The sequence below is a fragment of the Lucilia cuprina genome, chromosome 6 (assembly GCF_022045245.1).
Source record: "Lucilia cuprina isolate Lc7/37 chromosome 6, ASM2204524v1, whole genome shotgun sequence".
Lineage (NCBI taxonomy): Eukaryota > Metazoa > Arthropoda > Insecta > Diptera > Calliphoridae > Lucilia > Lucilia cuprina.
In genome coordinates, this window is record NC_060954.1 from 32,933,385 (window position 1) to 32,947,054 (window position 13,670).

The window sequence follows — 13,670 nt, forward strand, 5'->3', positions numbered from 1 at the left end:
TGTAAAACACATCTTTGAGTTTTATTGTATATCTTCCAGTGTATGATATTTATAGGATCTCGTATTAAATTCAATCTAAAATCGGTTCTTAAGATTTTTATATACTTATCTTTAACGCCATCGCCCCTCTACTCCATATCTCCTGTTTGACCCAAGAATAGAGATAAACTACATGATCTTACTTACTTAGATAAACTCTATCTTCAACCTTTATTTAAAGATAATTAAAGTATAAGTAACCACTAGTAACTACAGACCTGCTTCGGTTGATACAGTTGTCGCTGGTGTGACAATCTTTAGACGAGTATGACTCGGGTCCTTTATTCTTTTCCATTCTCAATTAGAATTTGATGATTGGGGTTACTAAGGAGATGACATGCTATAAGGAACTGTGTTGTTGACTAAACGTTTCTGTTGGCATGTCATCTGCCTAGTCACACCAACCATCAAATTCTTTTGTAGGATTCGAGAAGCATCTTAGCACAATTAAGAGCCGCTAGGTATAGTTTTCTCAACTACTGCCGTAAACGAATCGTTTCAGCACATTGTCTGTCATCGAAGCCATCAAGACGCGGTGCATTTATTCAGTTCTTTCGCTAGGTCTAGAAAATTTGCGTCCCACAGAACTATGGTTAAGATCAACTGAGGTAGAGCAGTTTCTTCAGTTTTTATTCTTATTTCAGAAAAAAATCGGCAAAATATTGTTGTTAAATTAGTAATAGGCCCTTTATATTTCATTCAGGCGTTTTTAAAAAATGAACATCAGATTATTAGCATCAGCATCACAAACTAATCATCGGATACAATGCATTTGCGAACAGGCCCAACAATAAATATTAAGACACTATTTTTTTTTTCATCTAATCCAGACCACTTCTATGATTGATTTAATAATTCTGCTGATCTTCACAAGAAATATGAACCAATTAATTCACTGTTTGTAAACAACAAAAAACCGATATAAAAAAAATAAAAAATATCGATGATTGGAAATTGTTTACTGGTTGTTGGATTTGTGCTACTACATTTCTTTTATTACTTAGTTTCGTAACATGTAAATATTAATAGACTCAAGCAATTGTTTTAATTAAATCGATAAATAATTAAATTTATTATTGATTTTAAAAGCGAATTTGAAATATGGTTTGTTGTGGAGTTCTTTTTTACATTTCACTTACTCACTAATTTATAGTATTGTTGTTATTGTGTGTATATATTGAATTCATATTATTTTGAATTAGAATTTCCAATTTTATTTATTTTACACATACATTTTATAATAAATCTATATTGTATAAAGTAAGTGAGGAGGAATTCTATGGAGTTTTTTATTTTGTTCTCTTGCTTAGTTGTTGCCGTATAATGTTTTAATTGAATGAAGTTTAAGATTAAGAATAAACGTTTAGTATAATAATTAAAGCTTAATTTTATACATATGTATGTTGATTTTATTTTCAGTAGAATAAATTAATTAAAATGAGATACAAAACTTGTCTTAATAAAAATTATACATAAATATTAAGATAATAAAATACATATCGTAAAATAGATACACACATACATACATATGTAAATAATCTAAAGAATAAAAAACGTCAACTTTAAGTACACATACATAGAAGTTAAAAATAAATCGTATTCTTATTCCAAATTAAGATCAAAGAAAATTTTTTACTTAATCTCAAAAGTTAAGGTGAAAGGAAAAACAAGTGAAAAACACAGTCCATTTGTATTCTTAACAAATCTTTGGTGTTTTTGTTTGGTCAATTATAAACAATTCCACCTGGAATGGTTTATAATATCTTATGACGACTTGGTAAAAAATGATGGCGATGTGGATGTAGATGAAGTCGTGACTGAAGTATAATGGTGAGGATTATGATGAATGTTTTTGGAATGTTTCTGATGATTACTGGTCGATGCAGTTGCGTTTCTATTAACATCACTTGTTGGCTGTTGTTGCTGCACAGAACCTGGAATAGTTGACTGCAGTTCTTGTTTTTGTTGTGGATTGTATGTAGTTTGATTTTTTAAATAATCGATATACATGCGTCTAGCTTGATTGAGGACTCTGGTCACATCGTGCTTGCGTACCATTTTGTCAAAATGCATGGCAATTTCATTGTAATCCATGTTACTTTTCATAATGGTATTGCGATGTTGTAAAAGAAGTGTAAGACAAAGAAACATTAAAAACGGATTACCACCACCAAACTCCGATGGAGGTGGTAGACGGGGTGTAGGTGAGGAATTGTTCGTTGCTGAACTGGAAAATGGTGGTGATTTTGTGGAAAAAGTGACTTCGTCTTCAGCTGCTGTTGTTGCCATTTCATCTATTGCAGTTGCATCTGGAGTATCTGTTGATATTGGCACCAACACTTCTGGCAAGGATGTGGAAGTTGTAGGGAGATTATATATATTATTGCTACTACTTATACTACCGGTCTTTTGTGCTGTTGACAATATTTCATCGCGTAGAAGACTTTCATCCAAAAAAGGATTTAGTTTTAAAACATTCGACACATTACTTTTAGTTTGTTCTCCATGTTCAATACCCCCACCATCACGTACATTCAAATTGCTATCAATTCGTCCATTCAGGAGGTGCTTAGACACCTTATCATCATTTTTTGCGGCCAATGATTTATCACGTTGACGTCGTCTCATCATAAGTTCGCTGACTTCGGGACAAGTAATGATTTCATTTTCTTTTAAATCTTCAACCATGTCAAGTGAATCTTTTTCCAATTTTTCATACTCTATTTCACTACCCGTGGAATCTTTCTTTCCGCCTTCTTCATCCTTTATGCAAATTAAATCACCAAATAACTGGCGGTCTAAATTTTCAGCTTCCAAACGTAATTCACGAGTAATTGCTGTTGTCATGGGGTAATAATCCAATTCTTGGCTATCGTCAGGAGTGGCACTGGAATCACCTTGATCTTTATGTTTGCTCGCCGAATTTGGCGTAGATTGATCTCTTTCACGTTCAGCGATTGGCGTACGTTCTGGGGTGTGCGTAAGTGAAGATAGTTGTGAATTGAGCTCTAGTTGTAAACTATTACTGCTTAAATTATTTGCTTGTTGTATTGCTGTAGCAGCTGTTGAACAGCTCCAAGTATTATTAGTAGTATCGGGTATCGATGAGGAATCCGAATCTAGGGACGAAGTAAACCCACTTTTTGTTAGTTGCACTAAAGGATGTAGAGTTTGTGTTGGTGAGGTTGGATTGTGTGTTGGCGAAGGTGTTTTAGATTTATGTGCTGTTGTCGACTTGTCACCAGTTGTTAATATTGTTGCACTAATTTTTTCAGCATTAGCCACACGACTTTTGTTTAATGAAGCAAAATTAAGAAATTCATTAAAATTTTTTACCAGCTTTTGCTGGGATTTTTCGTTGCACTCCTCTAGGCTTAGACCTAAACAAACAGATTAAAAGAACATATCGTAATTCTAAGTTAGAAGTAAAATAAAAAATATTTGACTACCTTTTCTACTTGTGGCAGCAATTTTCTCCTTAAGATCTCTGAAATGTCCACCACCACTGCTGCTAACTCGCTTGACACCTTCGCTTACATTCGTCGCCAGTTGTTTTGCAATTATATTGCTTACCGAATTATAATTTGAGAGTATATTTTTGTTTTGTAACTTTGCGATTCCTTTGGGCATCTGAAGATTTTTGTTGTCAGGACTATTACATTCACTACTGCTGTCTACGCTGGCATCAGCATCGCCACTATTGCCACTAACATTGCCACATCCCGTAGTCGTTGATGATATCGTGTCATCTCCGTGTAGCGATGAAGACGAACTGCTTAGAAATGCTTTAGGGATTTGTTTAACTTGACTCACATTACTTAACTGATCTTCATCATTGTCCTTAAATGGATTGGTATCGTGAAAGTTGAAATGATTTGTATCAGAAAAAACGTCATCATCATCGTCAATGTTACTTTGTTCATTTTTCATAGAACCAACAGAATTTTCAACACTACCTTCTAGTAGTTGCAACATTTTAGTTTCATCCAATGATTGATGGGCTTTCGATGAAGCTCTTCGTTGACGTCGTGTTGCATGGCGTGTTATATTGTCATCCAAACTTTGATTAAGACGTTTTGTGACATCTAATTTCGAATTTAGAACATTCATACATCCCAAATGATTCGTACTTGTACTTAGCGATGAACTTAGAGAATTTAGAGATGCCGAAGAACTTTGACGTCTTAAAGCACATACCTTTGTGTATGCATTTTCTCTTGGCTTTGCCATTAAAAACGAAGGACTTATGGGTGATGTTCCATTTCCACACCCAATACTAGCGGGCGTCGGAATACCACCTACTACAGCTGCTGAAACTGGCGTCTCTGTAGTTGGTACAAATTCTTTTTCATACAATTTCAATTCCTCGCGATCTCCAGCAATACTTGTTTCATATTTAAGAGAACTCCACTGTACTTCTAACATGCGCAATGCATCCTCAAATGGAAACTCACGCTTTAGCTCAAGCAATAGCCAGCGATAACAAAACAATAAATCATCAGCCTGTTGTGCCTTTAAATATTCCCAAAATTCGGCATCATAAAAACTTAAAGCTTCTGTAAGATGGGCAAATTTTTGCGTCATTGCGATGCCGTCAAGCATAAAGTTTCCACGTACTCGACTCATAATAGCACAAAAACATATGTAAGCTTGAGCTTCGTCGTTCATGGTCACCAGTAAAGGTGATGCAATATCGGACATACCCTGACAATAGCTGACGGATGGATGATTAAGAGCGTAAGTCGTGAGTATATTAAAAAGTGCTGCTATATTCTGATTGTCATCACTGCCTGCATAGAATGGATGTAAACGATCAGTACGCAAAACATCCTTCTTTACCATACTCGTTACATAAGCTAGTTCGCCAACTACATATCCTAAGAAATTCATGTTTTAAAATGTATAATCAATTAATAACATCATGTTACTTTAATTCTAATTTCAAGTAAGAAGTTATAGTCGGGCGAGGCCGACCATACACCTGTATACGAATAAAATGTGATTAAGTTTTCATAAAAAGCATATAAGTTGAATTTTACCTAGCCTTAGATATACTTAAGCCATTTATTGCTGAATAAAACTGTGGATATTTAAGTTAAATTTTGAAGGGGGCTTTTTATAGGGGCTAGGGTTAAATGAGGCCCTATAATTTTTAAGTTCACGAGGGTCATGAAGGTATAGATCTTGGTTTTGCAGCTTTTTGTCAATATGCGAGTATATTAAACATAATTATGAATTTAAAAGCCTTATTCGGCGGGTTCAATAGTATGGGGGCTAGGTGAAATAATAGACCGATGTTAACCATTTTCAACCGTCAACGGCACCATAAAAGATCATGTGCCAAATTTCATTGAATTATCTCCAAAATTGCGACCTGTAGTTTGATTGCAAGGTTTCCAAGGACGGACGGACATAGCTAAATCTACTCAGAAAATGATTCTGAGCCGATTGGTATACGTAAATGTGGGTATAGGACCAATATTATTGTGCCTTACAAACATCAGCATAGGGAATAATAACTGCGTCAAAATCTAATTGAAGTTTATTTTTTTTAAGTTTTGTTTTCCGATAAATTAAACCATGTTGAAAACAATCTAACAACTTTATTTAAGTGTCAAAACGTTTGATTTTTTTCATGCTAAATAAATGCAACAATTAATTAATTACTAACCTTGTTTTATAGCCGTCTTCCAAGTTTCACGCAACTTATAATATTGTTCTGATTTACGACGCATATAATCCATACGTTGATGACCGTTCATTACACTTGGATAAACATTGAGAATATGTTTCCAAACTACCCGGCGAAGACTAGGATCAATACCACCAAAAAATATTACTTTACGCAATTCATCACAACGATGTATCTGCCCTAAAGCATCGAGAAACATGCGAAACTCATTATCAGCCAATGGTGGCCTTGGAGGCAATGCTGCCATTGTTTCTTCATTCAAATTGAATGCTTTTTGAACCATTGAGAATGTTTTTTCCATTTGATTCATAATTAGTCCAGGCAACTTTGTCTGCATCTGTTGAACATACTTTTGAGAAACTCCCAGCGACTGTTGCAGTGGCGATATCAATTCACGAGCCGTTGAACCAGTGGGCGTAGCTCCAGCACTGTTCGACACGATCAATGTTGCTGAGGGACTACTTGCTAAATCAGGATCCCATTCTTTAACCTCAGTAAAGGGTTTAATATCTATTTGCAACATCAGACATGGTTCCGTTGACGTCTGTATAGAAATATTGTGAATCCTTAAAAATGCTGCATCCAAATCCCAGTCTGATAAGACGGCCAAATAAATCTCATTACCAGCTGGATCGTATGCTTTGTATTTAATGGAAAAATCCGACTTAATATCAAAAGCCTTAGCCAATAACGAGTACAAAACCTCCAGGGAAGTAATTTGAGGATCTACGCTGAATTTACGCCACTCAGGTGGAAGGTTTGGTTCACATTTCTGTATTACGAAACAATTTTAATAGAAAAATTAAAACCATTCAATAACCTTGATGATTGCTATCAATAACTAGGTTTTGAATTTCATTTCAATTACCTTCACTTTTACACGTACCGCCTCTCTAGTATGGGCAAATATGCTATTGGACATTTTGTCGAGGCCAGACTGTAGAAGTCTTTTACTGCTGTTACAATTTGATAGCTTTAAATGATGCTGCCTTACTTTATTACTTCATGGATATTTCAAGTTTTAACTGTTTTTTCGGAAAGAGATGTTCAATGGTTTTTACAAATAAACATTTTAAAACTTATGTTTTCCATAGAATTAAATAGAAATTTTTAAACAAAAAAACACAAAAGATTTTTCAAACACACACACAACCCAATCGAACAGCTGAAAGTCGTATTGCTCCATCAACATTGATATGTCAACCGCACTGTTGCCAGATAATATTGACAGAAAATCGTCAAAACTATTTTTATCGGCAAAATCGTTAAAAATTGGAAAAATAATTAACAAAATTGAACAATTTTTAATCGTTTATATTTTCAAAAATAATTGATCAATTAAAATAAAAGGTTTGGATTTTAATAGTCTTTAAATATAATTCAAATAAATGTGTTTTTATTATTAATTTGGTGTCGAGAAAATGGCTGCAGGACTAAGTCAGAGAAAACTTATTATCCTCGAATATGCATGAGATTTTCTTTGATGTCAAATGTCGCTTAAAGATCTTTTATTATTATTATTATTTTTTTTTTATACCCTTCACCTTCGTGAGAAGGGTATATATAAGTTTGTCATTCCGTTTGTAATTTCTATAATATAATTTTCCGACCCTATAAAGTATATATATTCTGGATCCTTATAGGAGATGATTAAGCCATGTCCGTCTGTCTGTCTGTCTGTCCGTCTGTCTGTCTGTCCGTCTGTCTGTATGTTTGTTGAAATCAGTTTTTAGAAGACCCCAGATATCTGCGAGATCCGAATCTTCCATAATTCTATCAGACATACGACCGGCAAGAACGCTATTTAAAATCAGCAAAATCGGTCCATAAATAACGGAGATATGAGCAAAAAACCGAGACAACCTCTGAAAATTTCATATAAAATTTAGATTTTTTATTCATGCTCAGACAGAAACTGCAAAAAACAAAAACAAAATACATAACAATACGGTAAATATTGTTATTGTAATTTGTTTATAAAAGCAAAGCAGAGCAAGAGCAGCAGAGCAAGAGTAGCAGAGCGAGAGCAGCACTAATGTTTTGTTATTGGCTAGAAATATGAAATTAAGTATGTAGAGCCCGGATTAAGTGAGAACCTATAAAAGGGGACTTTCCGGTACTTTTTCGTTCTTCAAAAGGTATTTTTTGAAATTTCTATAATATTGAACCTAGAAACATAAAAATTAAGTATGCATGGCCCGGATTAAGTGAGGACCCAAACAAGGGGAGTTTTTGGTACTTTTTCGTTTTTCAAAAGGTACTTTTTGCAATTTCTACAATATTGAACCTAGAAACATGTAATTAAGTATGTATGGCCCGGATTAAGTGAGGACCCATAAAAGGGGACTTTTTCGTTGTTCAAAAGGTACTTTTTGCAATTTCTACATTATTGAACCTAGAAACATTTAATTAAGTATGTATGTCCCGGATTAAGTGAGGACCCATAAAAGGGGACTTTTTGGTACTTTTTCGTTCTTCAAAAGGTACTTTTTGCAATTTCTACAATATTGAACCTAGAAACATGTAATTAAGTATGTATGGCCCGGATAAAGTGAGGACCCATACAAGGGGACTTTTGGTACTTTTTCGTTTTTCAAAAGGTACTTTTTGCAATTTCTACAATATTGAACCTAGAAACATGTAATTAAGTATGTATGGCCCGGATTAAGTGAGGACCCATAAAAGGGGACTTTTTGGTATTTTTTCGTTGTTCAAAAGGTACTTTTTGCAATTTCTACAATATTGAACCTAGAAACATGTAATTAAGTATGTATGGCCCGGATTAAGTGAGGACCCATAAAAGGGGACTTTTTGGTACTTTTTCGTTCTTCAAAAGGTACTTTTTGCAATTTCTACAATTTTGAACCTAGAAACATGTAATTAAGTATGTATGGCCCGGATTAAGTGCGGACCCATACAAGGGGACTTTTTAGTACTTTTTCGTTTTCAAAAGGTACTTTTTGCAATTTCTACGATATTAAACCTAGAACATGTAATTATGTATGTATGGCCCGGATAAGTAAGGACCCATAAAAGGGGACTTATTGGTACTTTTTCGTTTTTCAAAAGGTACTTTTTGCAATTTCTACGATATTAAACCTAGAAACATGTAATTAAGTATGTATGGCCAGGATTAAGTGAGGACCCATGAAAGGGTACTTTTTGGTACTTTTACATTCTTCAAAAGGTACTTTTTGAAATTTCTATAATATTGAACCTAGAAACATGTTATTAAGTTCGTATATCCCGATTAAGTGAGAACCAGTAAAAGGGGACTTCTTGTACTTTTTCGTTCTTCAAAAGGTACTTTTTACAATTTCTACAATATTGAACCTAGAACATGTAATTAAGTTTGTATGGCCCGGATTAACTGAGGACCCATAGATGGGGACTTTTTGGTACTTTTTCGTTCTTCAAAAGGTACAAAAGGCTTTAAACACATCATGGTGAAGGGTATATAAGATTCGGCACAGCCGAATATAGAACTCTTACTTGATTTTTTTAATTTTTGTTTGTTTTGAAACAAAATATCCAATACGGGGTATCGTTTAAAAGATATTTTAAAGCCGCGTCCAATGATGTATTAATCATAAATAACTGTCTGCTTATAATTGTCATATTCCAAAATATTTAAAATTGTTAGGTTTTTCACTAAGAAAAATAAAATGTATGCACAATTTTGCTAATTTTGCGCACCTCTAGACTTGGCTTTAAAAAACCTTTCAACTGATACCACATACTATATATATTGTTTAAGAAATACTGTATAATTTAAAACAAAATAACTAAAAAGGGACTTTTTTGTAACCGGTTCAGCTCACGAACGGCCATCGAGAGACTAGAAATATTTTGGGAACCATTATAAAACATAACAAAGATTTTTTGAAGCTGGGTTAAAATATTTAATTTAACATGAAGAATTGTGTTCCCATACGATATTTTCTTTAAAACTGTCCAGCTCACGAATGGACAACACTTAACCGAAAATATTTTGGGTAACATCATATTACATAAGAGCGAATATTATGAGGGGGGTAACTCAAGCACCATTTTTTGTGAGTCGGTCTAATGTACATATATTACTTTTTTTGTTAAATCAATTATTTTTTCTACTATTTTAATTTTAATTATTTCAATAAAAACTATAAAATTTCATTTTATTTAGATTTATTTTTATAGATTTTATTTTGGTAAGTATACAAATAGAAGAAGAGAAAACTCATCTTCTGGAAAACGAGAATACTCATCTTCTAGAAGAAGAGAAAACTCATCTTCTAGAAGACGAGAATACTCTTCTTCTAGAAGAAGAGAAAACTCTTCTTCTAGAAGAAGAGAAAATTCATCTTCTAGAAGATAAGATAGGAACACTTTTAGATGATACTAAGTAGTCACTTCAAGAAGTGACTTCCTAGTTACATCTAGAAGAGTCTTTGGCAATACCTTACTTCCAAGAGTCATCTAGAAGTTTCTTCTGCGTTTCTTCCAGAAGTATCTTCCACATTACTCTTAGACGTCCCCCAGCTCGGCATCAGTTCTTCCCGACTGGTGACAAGAATTCTTATACTTCCGCAACATCGCTGGCGAGCTTTTAGCACGTTTGGAAGTTTCACACGGGTAACTTCCGCAATAGAAAATGTTTGTAGGGATGTTTTTCTTTAATGTATTGGTATTTACTCATCCGTAAGAAACTTTTAGGCACTGCTTCAGTGCTTTAGGAGATAAGAAATAAAATTGCAACTATAACTGCAATAAACATTTATAATACAATGATAAAATTACACTTTGAATTCGGTTCTACAATTCTATATACATATCTTTCAAGTAATCAAATTGAGAGACTACAAATGCTACAGAACAAGGCAATGAGGTCAATTATAAAGTGCAATAGGTTTACACCAATACAACTTATCCTGGACACTTTAAAATGGTTAAATATCCCTACAAACATTTTCTATTGCGGAAGTTACCCGTGTAAAACTTTCAAACATGCTAAAAGCTTGTCAGCGATGTTGCGGAAGTATAGGAATTCTTGTCACCAGTCGGGAAGAACTGATGCAGAGCTGGTGAACGTCTAAGCGCAACGTGGAAGATTCTTCTGGAAGACCCGCACATGAAACTTCTAGATGACTCTTGAAAGTAAGGTCAAAGACTCTTCTAGATGTGACTAGGAAGTCACTTCTTGAAGTGACTACTTAGTGCTCCTAGAAGATGAGTATACTCATCTAGAAGATGAGATTTTTTCTTCTAGAAGATGGGATTTCTCATTTTCCATTTTTATAGTCACCCAGATAAAATCTATAAAAATAAATCTAAATAAAATGAAATTTTGTAGTTTTTATTGAAATAATGGAAATTAAAATAGTAAAAAATAATTGACTTAACAACTAAACTAAAAATAATAATATATGCACATATGTATCAAGAATATTAAATTAATACCTTCTAATTAGATAATTTTCAGAAAATCGTTGGACGTTGGACTCAACGAAATAACAAAAATAATGTTATAGTTAATATTGAATATACATACTTTTGTATTTATTGAAATTATCTGTTATTCTTTAGGAAGCAATAAAAATAGAGTTCTCTTATGACCAATACATTTCCCACCAAAGTTTAAACGGTCAGATCCATTTTTTACATTTTCTGCAAATAATCGACATTTTTAATTGATCCGCGTTATAAAATAAGACATATAACTTACCTTTTATATTTGAATTCGGTTAGAAATATTTTAATATGGAGTAAAATATTAGCTACTCTTTTCCTAAAAAAATAATAAATATTAATTAAAATTATTTATTGTTTTGAATCAATAATAAGTAAGAGTGTTATATTCGGCTGTGCTGAATCTTATATACATACCATTAAACCTCGTTTGACTATATATACTAGTATTTTTTAAGTCAGTAATGAGCGTTAAAGTCCTTTTGTGAAGGGACCTTATATGGGCGGTAGGGTCAATTATTGACCGATCCTCATAAAATTTTGCATAGTGATTTTGAATCCTACTTATGTCGAATTTCATCGCTATATTCATATTTTTAAACAAGTTATGACTGTTGAAGCTACTTTTCGAGGGGCCTCTTGTATGGGGCTATCCGAAAACGTGGACCGATATTGCCCATTTTCAATACCAAACAAAACTTACCTATAAGAAATATTTATGAGAAATCTTTCCATTCAAGGTCTATCGTGCTTTCAACAGACTGGCATGGGTAGATCGTCTTAGAATTTAATGACGACCCAAAATATATATACTTTTGTGGGTCTATGACCAATATTTCGATGTGTTACAAACGGAATGACAAAATCAATAAACCCTCCAACATCAAGGATTTAAAACATTACCTTTCATGAACATTTAGATTTTTTTGTTGATGCGAACCAGTGTGTGTATGCGGGTTGGGAATCCACGCCTCAAATGAGCTAGTCGAGGTGGCAACACACCCAATAGGAGAAAAAGGTCTCGTAACAAATTTTAATTTAATTCCTAATCCTTCACCTAAAGATTGGCCCTTAGAAGCTAGTGATCTAGAGCCGGATTCGCAATGCTAGAAACATTTTCAGGGGGTTTTCCCCATGCTAGCAACCAATTCTTTTTAAAACTCGCGATAATCTTGCAGCAAACAATATCACTATTTGATTTTGTTAAAATTTTAATTTAGTATTTGCTTTGATATTAAAACAACGGTTTTTAGTACAAAAAATATAGTTTACATTTAATACTTGTTATAATAGTCTGGCATCTCCTTTAGTGCGACGACTGTCAGTGGTTGACCAATATTGCCAGATTTGCTTTCGATTTTATTAACGACATATTCACATAATTTAGGATATTAAAAAAATATATGTACTTTTCTAAAAATGTTCTTAAAAAATATTAAATCTATTCATTCATTTAGTCAGATTAACATCAATTAAACTGATTTAGTTTATATTTACATGAATTCAGGAGATTCGATTTCAACCATTAAGCAAACTTTCATCTAATCATCTAGGAAATTGCTGGAGGTATTTAAAATGTTTAAACCGAAAGTGGCAAGAAATACGTATACAGAAGGCTTATAATTTTATTTATTTTAATAAACATACATATGTAGCTTATTCGCAGAAACCTTTTTTGCATGGATATGATAAAAATTAAAAGCGTAAATAATCATATTCCATTATCTGTCCACAAAATTGGAAATAGAAAATAAAGTCCAAATCTCCAAAAACGGAAAAACAAATTGGTTAGAACAAAACTTGTTTTTACAAGTAGTTAAATCGTTTGTAAAATTTATGGAGAAGAGTTATTTGAAAATCATTTATATAATCTTTGAAATGAAATGTTAAAATGAGTAAAAAATCGACTTTATACAAAAAAACAAGTAAGAGTTCTATATTCGGCTGTGCCGAATCTTATATACCCTTCACCATGATGTGTTTAAAGCCTTTTGTACCTTTTGAAGAACGAAAAAGTACCAAAAAGTCCCCATCTATGGGTCCTCAGTTAATCCGGGCCATACAAACTTAATTACATGTTCCTAGGTTCAATATTGTAGAAATTGTAAAAAGTACCTTTTGAAGAACGAAAAAGTACCAAAAAGTCCCCTTTTATGGGTCCTCACTTAATCCGGGCCATACATACTTAATTACATGTTTCTAGGTTCAATATTGTAGAAATTGCAAAAAGTACCTTTTGAACAACGAAAAAATACCAAAAAGTCCCCTTTTATAGGTCCTCACTTAATCCGGGCCATACATACTTAATTACATGTTTCTAGGTTCAATATTGTAGAAATTGCAAAAAGTACCTTTTGAAAAACAAAAAAGTACCAAAAAGTCTCCTTGTATGGGTCCTCACTTAATCCGGGCCATACATACTTAATTAAATGTTTCTAGGTTCAATAATGTAGAAATTGCAAAAAGTACCTTTTGAACAACGAAAAAGTCC

General features: G+C 33.2%; 1 protein-coding gene across 1 annotated transcript; it reads right to left on the bottom strand.

Annotated features, from left to right (window-relative positions):
- Positions 1-1,078: 1,078 nt before the first annotated feature.
- Positions 1,079-6,915, bottom strand: LOC111675170. Its single transcript, XM_023435908.2, has 4 exons — positions 6,600-6,915; positions 5,711-6,503; positions 3,489-4,916; positions 1,079-3,419 (listed from the first exon to the last, which is right to left on the bottom strand). The coding sequence occupies exons 1-4, from the start codon at positions 6,651-6,653 to the stop codon at positions 1,804-1,806; spliced, it is 3,891 nt and encodes a 1,296-aa protein (XP_023291676.2). The 5' UTR covers positions 6,654-6,915; the 3' UTR covers positions 1,079-1,803.
- Between the last annotated feature and the right edge of the window lie 6,755 nt (positions 6,916-13,670).

Excerpts from the sequence above, each read along its gene's own strand:
- LOC111675170 (XM_023435908.2), bottom strand. The coding sequence starts at position 6,653 with ATGTCCAATAGCATATTTGCCCATACTAGAGAGGCGGTACGTGTAAAA. Across the intron at positions 4,917-5,710 it reads GAAGACGGCTATAAAACAAG|GATATGTAGTTGGCGAACTA; the intron begins GTTAGTAATTAA and ends TGAATTTCTTAG. Across the intron at positions 3,420-3,488 it reads TGCTGCCACAAGTAGAAAAG|GTCTAAGCCTAGAGGAGTGC; the intron begins GTAGTCAAATAT and ends CTGTTTGTTTAG.